The 24,737-nt window shown below is 42.7% G+C and overlaps 1 protein-coding gene across 2 annotated transcripts in view; it reads left to right on the plus strand.

Moving 5' to 3' along the window:
* The window catches only part of gabbr1b (gamma-aminobutyric acid (GABA) B receptor, 1b), a 147,389-nt gene that overhangs the window by 100,205 nt on the left and 22,447 nt on the right, over positions 1 to 24,737 (plus strand). For both annotated transcript variants that reach the window (XM_045709657.1, XM_045709658.1), the window contains 2 exons: positions 1,859 to 1,952; positions 2,486 to 2,613. In XM_045709657.1, the coding sequence (XP_045565613.1) occupies positions 1,859 to 1,952; positions 2,486 to 2,613 (222 nt within the window). The remainder of the gene's footprint in view (positions 1 to 1,858; positions 1,953 to 2,485; positions 2,614 to 24,737) is intronic.

Genomic DNA, 24,737 nt, shown 5'->3' on the forward strand with positions numbered 1-24,737 from the left:
CACGGTGGAGGTATGAGTCAGATAGTGGTGGTTCTAGCTTGTATGGCTCCATGGGGAACCCCCCGTTCAGAGGCATTAGCACTGTACAAAGTTAGAGGTGTGCTATTTGATAGATTCCCCCGCTCCCCCTACCTCGGGCTTCCAGTGGGGAGACCTGAGGTCAACCTACCCCTGTCCCCCTCTCCATCTCGTACTTCTGAGTGAGAGACCTTCCCAGGCAGTAGCCTGCCTAGCTCACAAACTAGAATCAGGGCGCCCACGCCGACCAGGTTAATTGACCCACAGTCCCACACGGTGACGTGATATCATTGACGTGACGTGCAAATGAGCGATAGAAAACCGATCGAGCAAATGTTACCATTACGATTTTTTTTGTGCAGGGGCCCCGTGCCGCCCCCGGCAGGATGCCGCGGCTGCCCATGTCTCCTATACCTAAATCCTATACGTAAATCCTATACGTAAATCCTATACCTAAATCCTATACCTAAATCCTATACCTAAATCCTATACCTAAATCCTGTACCTAAATCCTATACCTAAATCCTATACCTAAATCCTATACCTAAATCCTATACCTAAATCCTATACCTAAATCCTATACCTAAATCCTGTACCTAAATCCTATACCTAAATCCTATACCTAAATCCTATACCTAAATCCTATACCTAAATCCTATACCTAAATCCTATACCTAAATTCACCACTGAGTCAGATAGTTGATCTTCTAGTCTACACATCACTGTGGAGGTATGAGTCATGACTCTCCTTCTCTTGTCTCTTCCTCTCTCTCTCTCTCTCTCTCTCTCTCTCGTGTCTCTCTCTGTCTCTTTCTGTCCTCCTCTCTTCTCTCATCTCTGTCTCTCTCTCTCTTTCTGTCCTCTCTTTCTGTCCTCTCTTTTCTTCTCTCGTCTCTCCCCTTCCTGTTTGTTTTCAGAGCTGCATCACTATTGGTTAACTCCAGCCTATTAAGATAGTACTATGAAGGAATAAACAAAACAAATTGTGAATCTATAAAAATCATGATGAAATATAATGTGTACATGACTATAGTGCAATAGCCTTGAGATAACATTATCCCTCTGTTCTGCTATAGTGCAGTAGCCTTGAGATAACATTATTCCTCTGTTCTGCTATAGTGCAGTAGCCTTGAGATAACATTATTCCTCTGTTTGTCTGACTAGAAGTTTGTGAGTTAACATTATCCCTCTGTTCTGCTATAGTGCAGTAGCCTTGAGTTAACATTATTCCTCTGTTTGTCTGAGTAGAAGTTTGTGAGAGAACATTATTCCTCTGTTTGTCTGAGTAGAAGTTTGTGAGAGAACATTATTCCTGTTTGTCTGAGTAGAAGTTTGTGAGAGAACATTATTCCTCTGTTTGTCTGAGTAGAAGTTTGTGAGAGAACATTATTCCTCTGTTTGTCTGAGTAGAAGTTTGTTAGAGAACATCATTCCTCTGTTTGTCTGAGTAGAATTTTGTGAGAGAACATTATTCCTCTGTTTGTCTGAGTAGAAGTTTGTGAGAGATCATTCCTCTGTCTGAGTAGAAGTTTGTGAGAGAACATTATTCCTCTGTTTGTCTGAGTAGAAGTTTGTGAGAGAACATTATTCCTCTGTTTGTCTGAGTAGAAGTTTGTGAGAGATCATTCCTCTGTCTGAGTAGAAGTTTGTGAGAGAACATTATTCCTCTGTTTGTCTGAGTAGATGTTTGTGAGAGAACATTATTCCTCTGTCTGAGGAGAAGTTTGTGAGAGATCATTCCTCTGTTTGTCTGAGTAGAAGTTTGTGAGAGAACATTATTCCTCTGTTTGTCTGAGTAGAAGTTTGTGAGAGAACATTATTCTTCTGTTTGTCTGAGTAGAAGTTTGTGAGAGAGGCCCCTAAAGGAGACCTGGATGTTCTGATCCAACCTCTGCTGGAACACTGCAGCTCAGACAAGATGAACACCTGGCTTGGTAAGGAGACGGGGAGGGAGGGAGGGAGGGAGGGAGGGAGAGAGAGAGAGAGAGAGAGAGAGAGAGAGAGAGAGAGAGAGAGAGTAAGAGAGGCGGGGAGAGAGGAAGGCTTGGTAAGGAGACGGGAAGGGAGGGAGGGAGGGAGGGAGGGAGAAGAAGGAAGGGAGGGAGAGAGAGTAAGAGAGGCGGGGAGAGAGGAAGGCTTGGTAAGGAAAAAGGGAGGTAAGTAGGATGGGAGGGAGGGTGGAAGGGAGGGATGGAGGGAGGGGAGGGAGAGAGAGGGAGGGAGTGAGAGAGGGAAGCTTTGTAAGGAGAGAGGGAGGGAGGGAGGGAGGGAGGGAGGGAGGGAGGGAGGGAGGGAGGGGAATGGAGGGAGGCTTTGTAAGGAGAGAGGTCTCAGCCTCTGTACTTCATGTACATTAAACCCATCTGTTAATCATCTTACCTTTAACATGAGGCCTGAGTGTGGTGCTACTGCCAGTGAATACTAAAAACCTAGTGAACACATTCTCTCTCCCTCCCTCCCTCTGTAGGGGTGGTGTATGGTTATAAGGGCTTGCTGCTGCTCCTGGGGATTTTTCTGGCTTATGAGACCAAGTCTATATCTACAGAGAAGATCAATGACCACCGCGCTGTGGGCATGGCCATCTACAACGTCTCAGTAAGTATTTCTGTGTGTGTGTGTGTGTGTGTGTGTGTGTGTGTGTGTGTGTGTGTGTGTGTGTGTGTGTGTGTGTGTGTGTGTGCGTGCGTGCGTGCGTGCGTGCTGTAGTCATGTACAGTATTTGTGTGTGTGTGTGTGTGTGCGTGCGTGCGTGCGTGCTGTAGTCATGTACAGTATTTCTGTTACATTTATTTGAGTATTTAGTCGTTTGTATGACACTGGGCTAAACTGTATTTTGTAACAAGATACGTTCAAGAGGTGTAATTTGTATTTTCAAATTACTTTTCAATACCATTTTTTTTATAGCGGTTCACAATTTTGTGGCCCCCTTTCACCTTGCATTGGTATCAGAAGTCTGATGGCACTATGGTGTGATAAGAGCGTCCGCTAAATTAAATAATATAATAGTATATGTAAAAATTAACAATTGCAAAGCATGCTGAGTATTATTCTAATGAGCTCCACCCTGAAACAAAGCCAATAATAATACCCAGTGTGCTTTGCAGTTCATTTTCGTATGTTCATTTTCACATGCTGTATGTGACTCGTTTCAGAAAACTAGGTTTCACTTCTTAGTTTTTTGGCAGAAATGCCTTCTGGGACTTTCAATTGTCAATGCAACAACTGTCGATAGATATACAGTTGAAGTCAGAAGTTTACAGGCTATTTATACAGAAAATGTGTTTAAAACTTGAATAAACTACATTCATAATTGTATCACAATGTTTTAGGTTGACTATAATTCTATTTGCACTATTTCTGATACAGTTGAAGTCAGAAGTTTACATACACCTTAGCCAAATACATTTAAACTCAGTTTTTCACAATTCCTGACATTTATTCCCAGCAAAAATTCCCTGTTTTAGGTCAGTTAGGATCACCACTTTATTTTAAGAATGTGAAATGTCAGAATAATAGTAGAGAGAATGATTTATTTCAGCTTTTATTTCTATCATCACATTCCCAGTGGGTCAGAAGTTTACATACACTCAATTAGTATTTGGAAGCATTGCCTTTAAATTGTTTAACTTGGGTCAAATGTTTCGGGTAGCCTTCCACAAGCTTCCCACAATAAGTTGGGTGAATATTGTCCCATTCCTCCTGACAGAGCTGGTGTAACTGAGTCAGATTTGTAGGCCTCCTTGTTTGCACGCGCTTTTTCAGTTCTGTCAGGAACTGGGATTGAGGTCAGGGCTTTGTGATGGCCACTCCAGTACCTTGACTTTGTTGTCCTTAAGCCATTTTGCCACAACTTTGGAAGTATGCTTGGGGTCATTGTCCATTTGGAAGACCCATATGTGACCAAGCTTTAACTTCCTGATTGATGTCTTGAGATGTTGCTTCAATATATCCACATAATTTTCCTACCTCGTGATGCCATCTATTTTGTGAAGTGCACCAATCCCTCCTGCAGCAAAGCACCCCCACAACATGATGCTGCCACCCTCGTGCTTCACGGTTGGGATGGTGTTCTTCAGCTTGCAAGCCTCCCCCTTTTTCCTCCAAACATAACGATGGTTATTATGGCCAAACAGTTCTATTTTTGTTTCATCAGACCAGAGGACATTTCTCCAAAAAGTATGGCGGTTTTGGAGCAGTGGCTTCTTCTTTGCTGAGCGGCCTTTCAGTTTATGTCGATATAGGACTCGTTTTACTGTGGATATAGATACTTTTGTACCCGTTTCCTCCAGCATCTTCACAAGGTCCTTTGCTGTTGTTCTGGGATTGATTTGCACTTTTCGCACCAAAGTACGTTCATCTCTAGGAGACAGAACGCGTCTCCTTCCTGAGCGGTATGACGGCTGCGTGGTCCCATAGTGTTTATACTTGCATACTATTGTTTGTACAGATGAATGTGGTACCTTCAGGTGTTTGGAAATTGCTCCCAAGGATGAACCAGACTTGTGGAGGTCTACAATTTGTTTTCTGAGGTCTTGGCTGATTTCTTTTGATTTTTCCATGATGTCAAGCAAAGAGGCACTGAGTTTGAAGATAGGCCTTGAAATACATCCACTGGCACACCTCCAATTGACTCAAATTATGTCAATTAGCCTATCAGAAGCTTCTAAAGCCATGACATCTTTTTCTGGAATTTTCCAAGCTGTTTAACTTCTCTGGTATCATTGGGATGCTAGCTTCCCACCTCGACAACAGCCAGTGAAATTGCAGGGCGCCAAATTCAAACAACAGAAATCCCATAATTAAAATTCCTCAGACATACAAGTATTATACACCATTTTAAAGATAAACTTCTTGTTAATCCAACCACAGTGTCCGATTTCAAAAAGTCTTTACGGCGAAAGCACACCATGCGATTATTTTAGGACAGCGCATAGCCACAAAAAACCATAGACATTTTCCAGCCAAGGAGAGGACTCACAAAAGTCAGAAATAGCGATTAAATTAATCACTTACCTTTGATGATCTTAATCTGGTGGCACTCCCAGGACTCCATGTTACACAATAAATGTTTGTTTTGTTCAATAAAGTCCCTCTTTATGTCCAAATACCTCCATTTTGTTCGCGCGTTTAGTTCAGTAATCCAAAGGCACAAAGTGCGCTCACAACATCCAGACGAAAAGTCAAAAAAGTTCCATTAAAGTTTGTAGAAACATATCAAACGATGTTTATAATCAATCCTTAGGATCTTTTTATCATAAATATTCAATAATATTTCAACCGGACAATACCGTTTTCATTAGAAAGGAAAGAGAACGAACGGTGCGCTCACGGACACGCGCGATAAACAACTCATGGCTTTCAGCTGAGCCACTTGCTCTGAGTGGTCTTATTCTCTCCCCTTTCACAATAGAAGCCTGCAACAACTTCTAAAGACTGTTGACATCTACTGGGAGCCTTAGGAAGTGCAATCTGACCCCACAGACACTGGATACTGGATCACTTAAAATACTACAAACTTTAGAATTCCCACTTCCTGGTTGGATTTTTCTCAGGTTTTCGCCTGCCATATGAGTTTTGTTATACTCACATACATTATTTTAACAGTTTTGGAAACTTTAGAGTGTTTTCTATCCAAATCTACCAATTATATGCATATCCTAGCTTCTGGGCCTGAGTAACAGGCAGTTTACTCTGGGCATGCTTTTCATCCAAACTTCCCAATGCTGCCCCCATCCCATTGAAGTTAAAGGCACAGTCAACTTAGTGTATGTAAACTTCTGACCCATTGGAATTGTGATTTATAAGTGATTTATAAGTGAATTATAAGTGGAACAATCTGTAAACAATTGTTGGAAAAATTACTTGTGTCATGCACAAAGTAGATGTCCTAACCGACTTGCCAAAACTATACTTTGTTAAGAAGAAATTTGTGGAGTGCTTGAAAAACGTGTTTTAATGACTCCAACCTAAGTGTATGTAAACTTCTGATATCAACTGTAGCTGATAAATTCGCTCTGCCTATCTACTCCATTTTCAGAGCATTCTCGTCTGAGTGTGCCAGAGCGCAGAACAACTGACAAATTTACGAACGCTCAACACACGTTTAACATGGCCGGTGTCAGTAAACGTTGCCAAAAAAGAGTAATTAAACGTTTTCCAGCAGCACAGTTGCCAACACTCTGGATAACATTAAAATAGACTAACCAGCTCTGCTAGGGTGAGTAAAGTGGTCAGAATGAGCTGTTCTCTCATTTGTGTCTGGAAGTAGCTAGCAAGCTATCCAACGTTAGCCAGTTAGCTTGGGTGCTTGACTGCTGTTGTTAGATCAGAAGGCTCGGATCAACCCTACTCCTCAGATAAAGAGTCCAGTGTGCGCTCTGAACACTCCGAGAGCGAAACTAGACAAGCAAATGTAGCTAGAATAGACAACCAAATGGCTCGGAGATACGAATAATAAGATTATACACGTAACGTTAGCTAGTGAGCCAGCCAGCTAACGTTAGCTAGCTACAGTAGGTAAACAATGAACCATAGTCCCAACTCTGGACGTTACTACCCTGCATGAATTTGCAGGTCGCTAACCATCCAGGTTGAACGTTAGCTAGGTAACATTAGTCTATAGCTAGCCCAGCTCTGAGATACAAATGATAAGATCATACACATAACGTTAGCCAGCGAGCCAGCCAGCTAAAGTTAGCTAGCTAACAGTGCACTTTAACTTAACCTCTCTGGGCTAGGTGGCACCAAATCGTCCCACCTACGTAACAGCCAGTTGAATCCTGTGGCGCGATTTTCAAATACGTATGTACTTAGAATATTGCAAAATGTGCTTTCACCAAAAAGTTATTTTAAAATCGGACATATCGAGTGTATAGAGGAGTTCTGTATCTATAATTCTTAAAATAATTGTTATGCTTTTTGTGAATGTTTATCGTGAGTAATTTAGTAAATTGTTAGTAAATTCCCCGGAAGTTTCGGTGGGTATGCTAGTTCTGAACATCACATGCTAATGTAAAAAGCTGGTTTTTGATATAAATATGAACTTGATTCAACAAAACATGCATGCATTGTATAACATAATGTCCTAGGAGTGTCATCTGATGAAGATCATCAAAGGTTAGTGCTGCATTTAGCTGTGGTTTTGGTTTTTGTGACATTATATGCTAGCTTGAAAAATGGGTGTGTGATTATTTCTGGCTGGGTACTCTCCTGACGTAATCTAATGTTTTGCTTTCGTTGTAAAGCCTTTTTGAAATCGGACAATGTGGTTAGATAAAGGAGAGTCTTGTCTTTAAAATGGTGTAAAATAGTAATATGTTTGAAAAATTGAAGTTTTGGGATTTTTGAGGAGTTTGTAATTTGCGCCACGCCCTATCATTGGATATTGGCGAGGTGTTCTGCTAGCGGAACATCTAGATGTAAGAGGTTAACAATTTTATTCGTATTTACAGATGGCATACAAGTTTGTTATTAAGACACATTAAAGTTAACATGATCCAGAAGACATTTCTGCACCAATAAAACGCATTTTGATCAAATAAAAAAGTTTATGTTCAAATGGCTCTCCCGTGTTAGTAGTGACCCGCGACGTACGCCTAGTTTCCTGAAACGGGTCACATATGGACTTGATCTTTTACTAAATAGGGCTTTGGGCAGCAGGTAGCCTAGTGGTTAGAGCATTGGGCCAGTAACCGAAAGGTTGCTGGATCGAATCCCCGAGCTGACAAGGTAAAAATCTGTCGTTCTGCCCCTGAGCAAGGCAGTTAACCCACTGTTCCCCGGGCGCCGTGGATGTTGATTAAGGCAGCCCCCCGCACCTCTCTGATTCAGAGGGGTTGGGTTAAATGCAGAAGACATGGTTGAATATATTCAGTTCAACAACTGACTAGGTATCCCCCTTTCCCTATCTTCTGTGTACCACCCCTACCTTGTCACAACACGACTGATTGGCTCAAGGAAAGAAATTTAAAAAACAATGCACACCTCTTTTAACAATGCACACCTGTTTAATTGAAATGCATTCCAGGTAACTAGCTCATAAAGCTGGTTGAGAGAATACCAAGAATGTGCAAAGCTGTCATCAAGGCAAAGGGTCGCTACTTTGAAGAATCTAAAATCTATTTTGATTTGTTTAACACTTTTTTGGTTACTACATGATTCCATATGTGTTATTTCATAGTTTTGATGTCTTCACTATTATTCTACAATGTAGGAAATAGTAAAAAAAAAATAAAGAAAAACCCTTGAATGCGTAGGTGTGTCCAAACTTTTGACTGGTACTGTATACATTTACATTTTGGTCATTTAGCAGCAGGGCCATGCACACACCTTTTGGGGGGCATGTGCTCAAACAAAAAAGGGAAACCCACAAAAAAACAGCAACTGTGATGGCAGACTAGTTGAGCTATTATTACAAGAAGAGGGGAAAGTAGCATAATCCGATGAGTAAATTAATTTAGCAAAAAAAATATTTTGAACTGGAATAAATGCTAAAGTTATTAACAATGACTATCACAATTTCAGTGAAAATAGAAGCCTTACTGTATCCAAGCCAATTCCATTTGTTGCTACTATCTTGTAACCCAGTGGTTTTGAAACTTTTTGACCCACAACTCCCAAAAAGTTGTGGACCCCAGAGCAAACTAGGGAATAACAGGGGTAACTGGGATCCCAGAACTGTTCCGGGACCACTCTTCACATTTCCCTAAATAGTTTTTGACAAGAGTCGGGAAATTACAACATTTTTTCCCCCAATGTCGCGTTAATGCAATTCCACAGAATACATAACATGTGCAGCAGCAGATTGGCAGAAAACAAAATAGCACATTATCCAAACAGGTTGTTGGATGGATGCCTTTTAGTCTAGCATATTTACTTCTAGCATATTTACGACACACAAAGTTGGCATAAATTCAAAGTACACAGCATAATTGACACTGCCGAACTGCACACTGCAGAGATTTTGGGCCCCATGAAAATATATCACATTGGGCCCCACCACCACAGGCCACACCAACCCTGCCTGTAACCACACACCTCCAGAAGCCAATCGACCCATTTACAGCTTTAAATCACTCTACATTTGCAGGCTTGCAACTCTCTTGTAGTCCAATATTTACTGTAGGATATTTACTGACAGTGAGCTGTGAAAATATAACACCGTGCAGACGTGCATGCAACATTCTGCATACAGTGGAATTCACTATTTGATGCAAGACTGATACCCTCTATAAGAAAAGTGCTCAAGGCCATCTTTTACAGTCTAAATGTAATTTTAATGGTCAAGTTCTTGAATGGAAAATTCTCTTAACATTAATGAATAACTTAAAATAAATATAAGTTAAATATACATTAACCTCTTCAATTAAAATACATTAACATTATCATCTATAGAATGATATAACAAACAAAATACTAAAATCAGCAGCAGATGTTTGAACTAAGTATACATACCTACTAGAAAATATACAGCTGGAAAAGTGGAAATGGAAAACAAAATGGAAATGAAAAGGCCTGATGGTGGCGCTAGAGGAAAGGTCAAGAGGTCACCAAATCAATAGGTTTCTTCCACTTGGGGTCTTGATTGTGCACAACAAATTTTATGGCAATCCAGCCATTACTTTGATATATCTTGTTCTCAGCCTGTGGGCATCATGTTGTGTAGTGATCCAATATCCATAGCCATGCCATTTAACAGTTATCACCGGCCCTTGCTCAGCCTTACTCACCAAGAGCCCAGCGCCGAACCTTCTTGCTAGCAAAGTCACTGATCAAGTCTATGAACATTTACATTTTAGTCATTTAGCAGACGCTCTTATCCAGAGCGACTTACAGTAATGAATGCATACATTTCATTTCATGCATTTCATTTCATGCATTTGTTTGTACTGGCCCCCCGTGGGAATCAAACCCGCAACCCTGGCGTTGCACACACCATGCTCTACCAACTGAGCCACAGGGAAGACTATAAAGTCCAGCTTTCTAGCTAACTGACTTTCAATGGGCAGCATGGCAAGACTGCAAAGCCTGTCCAGGGACATAGTGGACCTCAAATAGTTTTTTTAATCAGTTTTAGCTTACTGAAAGCTCTCTCGCCACCAGCAACAGTCACAGGCAGCGTGCAAAATATACTTTGTAGCTGCATCTTACAAATTGCATTCAGGAGACCAAGAGGGGGGACAAGTTAGGGGGGAAAGTGGCAGCAGATACAGTGTTCAGGTGTCTTACTTCATTATGAAAACTCAGGTGTAAGATCTCTGGAATACTTCATGATCAGTGGTTGACACACAGAAGGGACTTTATCCTCGCTAATCTGCCCAACTTTCAGAACAGCAGAAAATTCTTCTACAATTTTTGCAGTGGTGTGGAACCTAGTGCCCAAGTCACTTATGATGTTGTCCATAGCAGTAAAAAACACTGTGTTCCAAAACACCTTTTCCTCTGGCGGCTGTGCTTCTTGCTAAATTGAGGTGCAACATCCATTTGCGTAGTAATCAGTGTTGCCTCAGACAGGAGAGACTCCCATTCATCTCTAAGAGCCGGCATCTCTTCCTTTAAGGCTATTGATATTGGCTGCCACTGTGTCAAGTGAGATGTTTCCTGACTGGAGAATCACATTCCTGTCCTCAATGCATTGCAGTACCTGCAATTATGCCAACTGACATGTCATTCAACACAATGCTGCTCACCTCCTTCTTCAGTTGGGAGTAGGGCTGGTTCAGGGGTATGGGGATGGGTGGACAGGGCTGGTTCAGGGGGATGGGGATGGGGAGACAGGGCTGGTTCAGGGGTATGGGGATGGAGAGACAGGGCTGGTTCAGGGGGGATGGGGATGGGTGGACAGGGCTGGTTCAGGGGGATGGGGATGGGGAGACAGGGCTGGTTCAGGGGTATGGGGATGGGGAGACAGGGCTGGTTCAGGGGTATGGGGATGGGGAGACAGGGCTGGTTCAGGGGTATGGGGAGACAGGGCTGGTTCAGGGGTATGGGGATGGGGAGACAGGGCTGGTTCAGGGGTATGGGGATGGGGAGACAGGGGCTGGTTCAGGGGTTGGATGGGGAGACAGGGCTGGTTCAGGGGTATGGGGATGTAGGAGACAGGGCTGGTTCAGGGGTATGGGGAGACAGGGCTGGTTCAGGGGTATGGGGAGACAGGGCTGGTTCAGGGGTATGGGGAAGACAGGGCTGGTTCAGGGGTATGGGGATGGGGAGACAGGGCTGGTTCTCCATCACTTAGGGGCTACACATTGGGGATGGGGAGCCCCCACAGGGCTGGTTAAGGGGTATGGGGATGGGGAGACAGGGCTGGTTCTCCATCACTTTGGATGGCAGCTTGCCTGCCTACCTGCCCCTACACCATCACTTTGGAGGGCAGCCTGCCTGCCTGCCCCTACACCATCACTTTGGAGGGCAGCCTGCCTGCCTGCCCCTACACCATCACTTTGGAGGGCAGCCTGCCTGCCTGCCCCTATACCATCACTTTGGAGGGCAGCCTGCCTGCAGAGTGCTCGTTGCCAGCCGGGTAGCCCTGTTTTTCCTCACAAATATCATTACATTTTCCAGAATATGTGACTTGCGCCATCATAATCAGTCACATTGGAGTTTTGTAACAAGGAGAATGTTAGTTTTCTAATGAGTCCACCGTGATCTATCTACTCTAAATAATAAATCATAAGCTCGTTGCCTGCCATTACATGCTGAGTGTCACCAAACCATGTTTCTGAGAAAAAACCCTGTCAAAGTTTGCAGTTACTTTTAACACATTTATTCAAATAATTAATAACAAATATTTACTAAATACAAAACACAATACATGAAATCCATTGATAGGTTCTTCTCACTCACTCACTCACTCACTCACTCACTCACTCACTCACTCACTCACTCACTCACTCACTCACTCACTCACTCACTCACTCACTCACTCACTCACTCACTCACTCACATGGAGTAGGGAAGAGTTTTGATAGTGCAGATAAGATAGTGGAAAGCCTGACGTGATGTGTTACAAATCTAATATCCACCGAACTGATAAGAAAGTAATTAATTCTACGTTTATAAGATTAATAACTATATTTTTATTTATACTCTGAATTTGGCAATAAGACATACAGATTATGATTGCAAAGACATTGTTTTGTTAAAACCAGATAAAACCCACAAACAGCGAAAACCAAAAATGATTATATTAATCCCATCCTGTTGAAGGCTGTGCGATGTTACAATGGCTTATCTTTAGGCATATAGCCAGTAGCCATCCACTGGGCACAGTGTCACGGCCGTCAAAGGGAGTAGACCAAGCTGCAGCGTGGTGAGTGTTCATCTTTGTATTTAATTATAAATCAGAACACTACAAACAAAATAATAAACAATGACAACAATCGTAACGTCTTGTTGGCTTAACAAGCAGTACAAAAATAAAGATCCCACAACTAACAGGTGGGGAAAGGCTGCCTAAGTATGGTTCCTAATCAGAGACAACGATAGACAGCTGTCCACTGATTAGGAACCATACTCAGCTCAACACAAATAAATAGACTCCATAAAATGCCCACCCCACACCCTGACCTAACCACATAGAGAAACAAACCGTCTCTCTCAGGTCAGGGTGTGACACACAGACGTCAATTCAACGTCTATTCCATGTTGGTTCAATGTCATTTTCTATGTAGTTCCAGTGGGCACCCAAACCTATCTGAAATATAAAAATGATGAATCATCTCACCAGGTAGCCTATTGTTCTGGCTAAAAAGAGTCAGTAGTAGATCGCTAAACGTATTTTTATATGGATGATAAATGTTGGCCTAGTCTGTTTTAGCCTCGCTGGTCTTTATGTTTGAATCTCTGTCTGTCTGTCTGTCTGTCTGTCTGTCTGTCTGTCTGTCTGTCTGTCTGTCTGTCTGTCTGTCTGTCTGTCTGTCTGTCTGTCTGTCTGTCTGTCTGTCTGTCTGTCTGTCTGTCTGTCTGTCTGTCTGTCTGTCTGTCTAGTCAACCTGTCTGTCTGTCTAGTCAACCTGTCTGTCTGTCTGTCTGTCTGTCTGTCTGTCTGTCTGTCTGTCTGTCTGTCTGTCTGTCTGTCTGTCTGTCTGTCTGTCTGTCTGTCTGTCTAGTCAACCTGTCTGTCTGTCTGTCTGTCTGTCTGTCTGTCTGTCTGTCTGTCTGTCTGTCTGTCTGTCTGTCTGTCTGTCTGTCTGTCTGTCTGTCTGTCTGTCTGTCTGTCTGTCTGTCTGTCTGTCTGTCTGTCTGTCTAGTCAACCTGTCTGTCTGTCTAGTCAACCTGTATGTGTGAGACAGAGAGAGAAAGACATGGTATAGAGGAGATGGACCCACTGGTCTCCCTCCAGGTTACAGAGAGCTGGTTGTCCCATCCACCAAACTACCAGGTGTAAAACAGGGAAGGGAATCAGGGAGTATGCTAATTTGGTATAGAGCAGACCTACCTCACTCTATTAAATTAATCAAAACAGGAACGTTTTACATCTGGCTGGAAATTAATATGGAAATGATCTCAACAGAGAAAAATATTCTCCTGTGTGCTACCTATATCCCCACACTAGAATCCCCTTAATGAAGACAGCTTCTCCATCCTAGAGGGGAAGATCAACCATTTACAGGCCCAGGGACATAGTACTAGTCTGTGGTGACCTAAATACCAGAATAGGACAAAAACCTGACACCCTCAGCACACAGGGGGACAAACACCTACCTGGAGGTGACAGCATTCCCTCCCCCATATGCCCCCCTAGGCACAACAACGACAACATAACCAACAGAAACGGATCACAACTCCTGCAGCTTTGTTTGACGCTGGGCATGTACAGTTGATATCGGAAGTTTACATACACTTAGGTTGGAGTCATTAAAACTCGTTTTTCAACCACTCCACACATTTCTTGTTAACAAACTATAGTTTTGGCAAGTCAGTTAGGACATCTACTTTGTGCATGACACAAGTAATTTTCCAACAATTGTTTACAGACAGATTGTTTCACTTATAATTCACTTATAAATCACTTATAAATCACAATTCCAGTGGGTCAGAAGTTTACATACACTAAATTGACCGTGCCTTCAAACAGCTTGGAAAATTCCAGAAAATTATGTCATGGCTTTAGAAGCTTCTGATAGGCTAATTGACATCATTTAAGTCAATTGGAGGTGTACCTGTGGATGTATTTCAAGGCTACCTTCAAACTCACTGCCTCTTTGCTTGACATCATGGGAAAATCAAAAGAAATCAGCCAAGACCTCAGAAAACAAATTGTAGATCTCAACAAGTCTGGTTCATCATTGGGAGCAATTTCCAAACACCTGAAGGTACCACGTTCATCTGTACAAACAATAGTAAGCAAGTATAAACACCATGGAACCACGCAGCCGTCATACCGCTCAGGAAGGAGACGCTTTTGACCCACTGGGAATGTGACGAAAGAAATAAAAGCTGAAATAAATAATTCTCTCTACTATTATTCTGACATTTCACATTCTGAAAATAAAGTGGTGATCCTAGCTGATCTAACACAGGGAATTTTTACTACGATTAAATGTCAGGAATTGTGAAAAACTGAGTTAAATGTATTTGGCCAAGGTGTATGTAAACTTCCAACTTCAACTATACATAGTCAATGGTAGGCTTCGAGGGTCTCCTATGGTAGGTACACCTATAGCTCAACTCTTGGCAGTAGTACTGTAGAGTACTTTATCACTGACCTCAACCCAGAGTCTACCAAAGCTTTCTAAATCAGCCTACTGACATCCCTATCAGATCACAGCAAAATCACAGTCTACTTCAACAGAGCAATACTCAATCATGAGGCATCAAAGCTAAAGGAGCTGAATAATATTAAGAAATGCTATAGATGGAAGGAAAATAGTGTGGAAACCTACCAAATAACAATTAGGAAACGACAAATTCGATCCCTTTAAGGCTACTTCCTGGACAAAACGTTCCACTGTAATAGTGAAGATGTAAATTTGGCAGTAGAAAACCTAAACAATATATTTGACCTCTCAGCTTCCCTATCAAATCAAAAAAATTCAAGCAGATAACCAAAGAAAATGAACAACTATGACAAATGTTGCCGGAGAGGATAGATGACGTTTTATGGGCTCTTAATGAACTGTGCTATTTTGTTTATTTTTTTTGCATTGTTTGTAACTTATTTTGTACATAATGTTGCTGCTACCGTCTCTTATGACCGAAAAGAGCTTCTGGACATCAGAACAGCGATTACTCACCTTGAATTGGACAAAGAATGTTTCTTTAACGAGTCGGACGAGGGGGATTTACTCCAGACACCCGAACAGGCGTTCGCAGGAGAAAGAGACAGAGGTTTCGCGGAAGGAGATCGGGGTGCCTTGTGAGGATCAGGCGACGAGTGGCTGATCTGCCTTTGTCATCGGTACTATTGGCCAACGTACAATCGCTGGATAATAAAAGGGACGAACTAAAAAACTATATATCTTACCAACGGGGTATTAAAAACTGTAATATCTTATGTTTTACTGAGTCTGAACGATGACATGATTAACATAGAGCTGGCGGGTTATACACTGTACCGGCAGGATAGAACAGCAGCCTCTGGTAAGACATGTGGTGGCGGTCTATGTATATCTGTAAACAACAGCTGGTGCACGTTATCTAAGGAAGTCTCAAGGTTGTGCTCGCCTGTAGTAGAGTATCTCATGATAAGCTGTAGAATACACTATCTACCTAGAGAGTTTTCCTCTATATTCTTCATAGCTGTCTATTTACCACCACAAACCGATGCTAGCACTAAGACCGCACTCAATGAACTACAAACAGGAAAACACTCTTCCAGCTTTAATGCAGAGAAACTTAAATCAGTTTTTACCTCATTTATACCAGCATGTTAAATGTGCAACCAGATGGGAAAAAAACTCTAGACAACCTTTACTCCTTTATTCCACACACAGAGACGTGTACAAAGCTCTCCCTCACCCTCCATTTGGTAAATCTGACCATCATTCTATCCTCCTGATTCCTGCTTACAAGCAAAAATTAAAGCAGGAAGCACCAGTGACTCGGGTCAATAAAAAAGTGGTCAGATGAAGCAGATGCTAAGCTAAAGGACTGTTTTGCTAGCACAGACTGGAATGTGTTCTGGGATTCTTCCGATGGCATTGAGGAGTACACCACATGAGTCACTGGCTTCACCAATAAGTGCATCGATGATGTTGTCCCCACAGTGACTGTACGTACATACTCCAACCAGAAGCCATGGATTACAGGCAACATCTGCATCGAGCTAAAGGCTAGAGCTGCCGCTTTCAAGGAGCGGGACTCTAACCCGGAAGCTTATAAGAAATCCTGCTATGCCCTCAGACGAACCATCAAACAGGCAAAGCGTCAATACAGGACTAAGATCAAATCGTACTACACCGGCTCCGACGCTCGTCAGATGTGGCAGGGCTTGCAAACTATTACAGACTACAAATGGAAGCACAGCCGAGAGCTGACCAGTGACACGAGCCTACCAGACAAGCTAAATTACTTCTATGCTCGCTTCGAGGCAAGTAACACTGAAACATTCATGAGAGCATCAGCTGTTCCCGACCACTGTGTGATCACGCTCTCCGCAGCCAATGTGAGTAAGACCTTTAAACAGGTCAACATTCACAAGGCCGCAGGGCCAGACGGATTACCAGGACGTGTACTGCGAGCATGCTCTGACCAACTGGCAAGTGTCTTCACTGACATTTTCAACCTCTCCCTGTCTGAGTCTGTAATACCAACATGTTTCAAGCAGACCATCATAGTCCCTGTGCCCAAGAACACTAAGGTAACCTGCCTAAATGACTACCGACCAGTAGCACTCACGTCTGTAGCCATGAAGTGCTTTGAAAGGCTGGTAATGGCCCACAACAACACCATTATCCCAGAAACCCTAGACCCTCTCCAATTTGCATACCGCTCCAACAGATCCACAGATACTGCAATCTCTATTGCACTCCACACTGCCCTTTCCCACCTGGACAAAAGGATCACGCTCAGCGTTCAACACCATAGTGCCGTCAAAGCTCATCACTAAGCTAAGGACCCTGGGACTAAACACCTCCCTCTGCAACTGGATCCTGGACTTCCTGACGGGCCGCCCCCAGGTGGTAAGGGTAGATAACAACACATCAATCACGCTGATTCTCAATACGGAGACCCCTCAGGGGTGTGTGCTCAGTCCCTTCCTGTACTCACTGTTCACTCATGACTGCACGGCAAGGCACGACTTCAACACCATCATTAAGTTTGCCGATGACACAATGACGAGACGGCCTATAGGGAGGAGGTCGCAGACCTGAACGTATGGTGCAAGAACAACAACCTCAACGTGATCAAGACAAAGGAGATGATTGTGGACTACAGGATGAGGAGGACCGAGCAACGCCTCCATTCTCATCGACTGGGCAGGTATTCTCCCCCTCAGGAGACTAAAAAGATTTGGATCCTCAAATCCTCAAAAAGTTCTACAGCTTTACCATCGAGAGCATCACTGCCTAGTATGGCAGGTATGCCTGGTAGGGTTACATCACTGCCTGGTATGGAAACTGCTCGGTCTCCGACCGCAAGGCACTACAGAGGGTAGTGCGTACGGCCCAGTACATCACTGGGGCCAAGCTTCCTGCCATCCAAGACCTCAGTACCAGGCGGTGTCAGACGAAGGCCCTAAAAATTGTCAGAGACTCCAGCCACCCTAATCATAGACTGTTCTCTCTGCTACCGCACAGCAAGCGTTATCGGAGCGCCAAGTCTAGGTCCAAGAGGCTACTAAACAGCTTCTACCCCCATGCATAGTCACTTTAATAACTCTACCTACATGTACATATTACCTCGACTAACCGCTACCCCCGCACGTTGACTCTGTACCGGTATCCCCTGTATATAGCCTCCACATTAACTCTGTACCGGTATCCCCTGTATATAGCCTCCACATTGACTCTGTACCGGTACCCCCTGTATATAGCCTCCACATTAACTCTGTACCGGTACCCCCTGTATATAGCCTCCACATTGACTTGTTACCAGTATCCCCTGTATATAGCCTCCACATTGACTCTGTACCGGTATCCCCTGTATATAGCCTCCACATTGACTCTGTACCGGTACCCCCTGTATATAGCCTCCACATTGACTCTGTACCAGTACCCCCTGTATATAGCCTCCACATTGACTCTGTACCGGTACCCCCTGTATATAGCCTCCACATTGACTCTGTACCGGTACACCCTGTATATAGCCTCCACATTGACTTGTTACCAGTATCCCCTGTATATAGCCTCCACATTGACTCTGTACCGGTATCCCCTGTATATAGCCTCCACATTGACTCTGTACCGGTACCCCCTGTATATAGCCTCCACATTGACTTGTTACCAGTATCCCCTGTATATAGCCACCACATTGACTCTATACCGTAACACCCTGTATATAGCCTCCACATTGACTTGTTACCAGTATCCCCTGTATATAGCCACCACATTGACTCTATACCGTAACACCCTGTATATAGCCTCCACATTGACTCTGTACCGGTACCCCCCTGTATATAGCCTCCACATTGACTCTGTACCGGTACCTCCTGTATATAGCCTCCACATTGACTTGTTACCAGTATCCCCTGTATATAGCCTCCACATTGACTCTGTACCGGTATCCCCTGTATATAGCCTCCACATTGACTCTGTACCGGTACCCCCTGTATATAGCCTCCACATTGACTTGTTACCAGTATCCCCTGTATATAGCCACCACATTGACTCTATACCGTACCCCTGTATATAGCCTCCACATTGACTCTGTACCGGTACCCCCTGTATATAGCCTCCACATTGACTCTGTACCGGTACCCCCCTGTATATAGCCTCCACATTGACTCTGTACCGGTACCCCCTGTATATAGCCTCCACATTGACTCTGTACCGTAACACCCTGTATATAGCCTCCACATTGACTCTGTACCGTAACACCCTGTATATAGCCTCCACATTGACTCTGTACCGTAACACCCTGTATATAGCCTCCACATTGTTATTTTACTGCTGCTCTTTAATTGTTTTTTACTTTTATTTCTTATTTTCTTTAGGTATTTTTCTTAAAAATTTGTTGGTTAAGGGCTTGTAAGGAAGCGTTGTTGTATTCTGCGTGTGTGTGACAAATAAAATTTGATTTGATTTGAAATGGTTTGAAGAAGAATGGATAAACCTAAGAAAGATATTGACAAACCTATCCAACCAAAAACATAGAGACCCAGAAAATCTGAGTTTACGCCTTCACTATGGTGAATCACTAAAACAATACAGAAATACACTACAGAAAAAGAAGGAACAGCACTTCAGAAATCAGCTCAATGTATTTTATTAAGAATCCATAGACTCTAATCACTTCTGGGAAAATATGGAAAACACTAAACAAACAACAACATGAAGAGTTATCTATCCAAAATGGAGATGTATGGGTAAACCACTTCTCCAATCTTTTTTGGCTCTATAACAAAGAACAAACAGCAAAAACATATACATGATAAAATACACATTTTAGAATCAGCTATTAAAGACTTACATAACCCACTGGATTGTCCAATTATATTGAATGAACTACATGACAAAATACAAACATCTCCAACCCAAAAAGGCATGTGGGGTTGATGTTACCCTAAATGAAGTGATAAAATATACAGACCACACATTCCAATTTGCTATACTTAAACTCTTTAACATCATCCTCAGCTCTGCCATCTTCCCCAATATTTGGAACCAAGGACTGATCACCCCAATCCACAAAAGTAGAGACAAATTTCAGCCCTATAACTACCGTGGGCTATGCGTCAACAGCAACCTTGGGAATATCCTACGCATTATCATTACAGCAGACTTGTACATTTCCTCAGTGAAAACAATGTACTGAACAAATGTCAAATTGGCTTTTTACCAAATTACCATACGACAGACAAAGTATTTTCCCTGCACACCCTAATTGACAAACAAACAAACCAAAACAAAAGCAAAGTGTTTTTATGCTTTGTTGATTTCAAAAAAGCTTTTGACTCAGTTTGGTATGAGCGTCTGCTGTACAAATTGATGGAAAGCGATGTTGAGGGAAAAACATACGACATTATAAAATCCATGTACACAAACAACAAGTGTGTGGTTAAAATTGGCAAAAACCTTCTTTTTTTTTATTATGAGTTATGTTTGCTGTTCATTTTTCATTGTTTATTTCCCTTTTGTTTACCTATTTCACTTGCTTTGGAAATGTAAACATAGGTTTCCCATGCCAATAAAGCCCTTTGAATTGAGAGAGAGAGAGAGAGAGAGAGAGAGACAGAGAGAGAGAGACAGAGAGAGAGAGAGACAGAGACAGAGACAGAGAGAGAGAGAGAGACAGAGAGAGACAGAGAGAGTGAGAGAGAGAGAGAGAGAGAGAGAGAGAGAGACAGAGAGAGAGACAGAGAGAGAGACAGAGAGAGAGACAGAGCGTGAGCGAGAGAGAGTTTCTTTGGGCAGTGTCAGTAAGAGTGTTTGTCTGTTTGTCCACTTCCCTCACAGCTGGGCTGATCTGTATGTCAGTCTAATTTGCCTATCTCTCTCCTCGCTGTGTGTCAGTTCATTCTCAGTCTCCATTCGTTCTCTATCTCCCTCCCTCCCCTCCTTCGTTTAGTTCTCTGCCGATGCCTGGCTCTCTGACCTCCGTGGTCCTCTGCGTCTCTGCTCACCTCCAGCCCTACTGTACCTCTCACCCCTTATGAGGATCTGGCCAGTGGGGGCTTTCAGCATGGGGGCTGTCCTAAATGACTACACAGCCCCCGCTCCTTATAGGATCTACAGTATCTGCCATCTGAATGTGGTCCAGAAAACAGTGTGTGTGTGTGTTGTATGTGTGTGTGTGTGTGTGTTTTCACCATATGGGCTGTGTACATGGGGATCTACAGTATCTGCCATCTGAATGTGGTCCAGAAAACAGTGTGTGTGTGTGTTGTATGTGTGTGTGTGTGTTTTCACCATATGGGCTGTGTACATGGGGATCTACAGTATCTGCCATCTGAATGTGACCCAGAAAACAGGTGAGGCAGCAGAGAGGATGGGTAGTAAGTAGGGCCTCTTTCGCTTCCTCATCAGGGGAATACATCCACTCGTCAGGCCTGTAGTGTGTGTGGAACTAGTGTAAATTGGCTAGCCAGTTAGCGGTGCGCGCTTGTAGCGTTTTAATCGCTCTGAGACTTTGAAGTAGTTGTTTCCCTTGCTCTGCCAGGGCCTCGGCTTCTCTGGAGCGATAGGTAACGATAATTCATGGGAGGCAGTTGACGATGCATTCAGACGGGTTCTGGTTCAAGCCCTGGTTGGGGCGAGGAGACTTCCATGTCTCTCCAGGATTCAACCTGGACCATCCTGGGTGAATCCATCTCAACATCAATCTGGACCATCCTGGATGAATCCATCTCAACATCAATCTGGACCATCCTGGGTGAATCCCTCTCAACATCAATCTGAACCATCCTGGGTGAATCCATCTCAACATCAATCTGGACCATCCTGGGTGAATCCATCTCAACATCAATCTGAACCATCCTGGATGAATCCATCTCAACATCAATCTGGACCATCCTGGGTGAATCCATCTCAACATCAATCTGGACCATCCTGGATGAATCCATCTCAACATCAATCTGGACCATCCTGGATGAATCCATCTCAACAGATATTCTCCTGTTCTAGTGATCTTCAAAGAACAAGTCATATTTATCTCTCTATTTCTGTAATTGGTTAGCCCTTTCTGTCCTGTGGTGTGGCTGACAACGAAATGAAAAATGAAATTCTCAAGATATGCGTATAACATGTTTAAAGGGATAGTGCAGTCCAAAGCATGGTTTTCCTTTGTTTTGTGTATATCTCCACATTGAGGTTGAAATAATAATACTGTGAAAATGTGAAAATTATGGTAATGTACTTTTAGTGTAAGAGCTCTTTGAAAAGCCCCCCTCTCTGCCAAAAACAGCTATTTTTTCAGGTTACACACCCTCCAATTAGGCTCCTCCAATTAGGCTCCTCCAATTAGGCCCCTCCAATTAGGCCCCTTTCTCAGAACACTCCCAGACAGTCCTAGCTAAATTTTAGCTTGAGAAATGTCAATTTTCTTAGAAGCTATTTTTGTTTCTTTTTTATGATTTTAATTGAGAACAATCACAGTACGGTGCTTTATTGTAACCCAGAAATTATTTTATATTGAGATAAAAACGCCTGCATTGGATTTTTTTAAATGTCATTCTCTGCATCCAAATTTCACAAATTGAGAATACGCCTGGTCAGTGTGGTCTTTCAATGTCTGGTATTGAGCCTGGAAATACAAAATAAACATCTCCACAGTCTCTTCTGCTGCGCAGCGGCTGTGACAAGGCATTTTAATCAAGAGTGTTGTTCCCACTATGGCAGATTTCCTGTTTCCCAATTTCCATCGTTGTATTTTAATTCATCTCTGAGGATTACCCACTATGCATTGAACCCAATTTAAACTCAAGCTGACTGAGAGAATTGCAAATTGGCTCTGGAGAGAGAACTTGCATGTGTTTATTTCTATGCACACTTTCCTGTTCTCCTCTCTTTCTTTTCCCTCTCTGTCTCTCTCTCGCTCTCTCTCTGTCTCTCTGTTGCTCTCTCTCTCTCTAACCCCTCTCTCTCTCTCTCTCTTCTATTTCTCTTCCATCTGTCTCGCTCGCTCTCTCTTTCTCCCTCCCTCCCTACTCTCTCTCTCTCTCTCTCTCTCTCTCTATCTGGGCTTGTGATGAATGGTGGCCCAGCGATACCCCCTTCTCTGTAAAACAAATGAGACTGATTCCACCACCACCGTCTGCTGAAGTTACAGGCACTCATGATAAGATGAATTAAAGATCAATCAAAGGGGAGCAATTAACCCATAAGGGTCTACGCTGGGGGGGGTTCTACTAAGCTATATGGAATTGTTTTTAGACGGTCATACCAATGATCATTTAGCTGTTTGGATATGACTTTTAAGAAGTATCAAGATATCTAAGAACTTTTGTTTGATGAACAATATTATTTGGCCTTACTGAATCCATTTCAACATCAACCTGGACCATCCTGGATGAATCCATCTCAACATCAATCTGGACCATCCTGGATGAATCCCTCAACATCAATCTGAACCATCCTGGACGAATCCATCTCAACATCAATCTGGACCATTTATTTGATTAAACATTTTATTTAGCCTTACTGCTATTATCTCATACAAGTGCATTGAATAACAGATTTCCTAGATGGAACAACAGATTGTACCCCCCCCAAAAAAAATCTAAATGAAGTTTGTTCTGAAGTGTCTGTCCTATATAACAAAGATCAGGATACATTTTAGTAAAGTGTTTTTTTTTACATGTATTTAACCCCATATTTTTGTCTCTATATTCAATATACTTCCATACAATTTTTCGACGTGTACCTTCAGACGAGTCCTGTGAGCAAAATAACCAACATGTACGTGTTCATGAGTCTCACCTTTCCACAGAGAGGTCATATTAGTGTGCCCAAACTGGTTGGACGCTACAGACAGAAGTTGGTAAGATCGGATGTACCGACGAGTCCCAAGATGCTTGTTGGGGTTGTAGAGAAAAACAGAGACCACCATCGTTCAAAACGTTCGGACGTTACAGACGATTTTGTGAGAAGACCGATATTCGGGATGTCTCATGCTCTGACAAACACTGCTCTAGCTCTGTCACCTTTCACCGCAGATGCGGAAGTGCGACATCAGCAGATACGGTGGTTTGTGACCAATCCTATCTTAAATTGACGGGCGAATACATGCGAATATATTGATAAAAGTCACCTTGTCCTTGAGAGATTTACACGGTTATCAAAACGTCACGCCAGGGTAAGCCTACACGAAACATAGCCCTTATTTTAAGTGTTTCTAAAATCCCCTATTGAGAGCTAGGTTTTATGGGTATTATGACTCATACTGTGGTACTCTATAGGGTGCCATTTGAGACGCACATTCTAGCTGTGGATTGAATATGTACACTGAGATAATCGTCCTTTTCTTCTGTGACCTGTCCGCTGTGATTAATGACACGACAGAGAAAAATATCGCCTCAGTTTTGATTTCGGGGTCCGTTTTTCCATTTGCCAGCCTGGTTAAAAACCTCTTAAGGATCGGCCCCTTTTTTTCCATTTTCGCCTAAAATGACATACCCAAATCTAACTGCCTATAGCTCAGGCCCTGAAGCAAGGACATGCATTTTCTTGGTACCATTTGAAAGGAAATACTGACCTTTGTGGAAATGTGAAAGGAATGTAGGAGAATATAACACATTAGATCTGGTAAAAGATAATACAAAGAAAAAACCAACTGTCTTTTTTATTTTTTATACCATCATCTTTGAAATGCAAGAGAAAGGCAATAATGTATTATTCCAGCCTAGGTGCAATTTAGATTTTGGCCACTATATGGCAGCAGTGTACGTGCAAAGTTTTATTCTGATCCAATGAACCATTGCATTTCTGTTCAAAATGTTGTATCAAGACTGCCCAAATGTGCCTAATTTGTTTATTAATAACTTTTCATGTTCAAAACTGTGCACTCTCCTCAAACAATAGCATGGTATTCTTTCACTGTAATAGCTACTGTAACTGTTGTAACTGTAATAGCTACTGTAACTGCACTGTTGGACAGTGCAGTTAGATTAACACGAATT

The sequence above is a fragment of the Salmo salar genome, chromosome ssa27, assembly GCF_905237065.1.
Source record: "Salmo salar chromosome ssa27, Ssal_v3.1, whole genome shotgun sequence".
Classification (NCBI taxonomy): domain Eukaryota; kingdom Metazoa; phylum Chordata; class Actinopteri; order Salmoniformes; family Salmonidae; genus Salmo; species Salmo salar.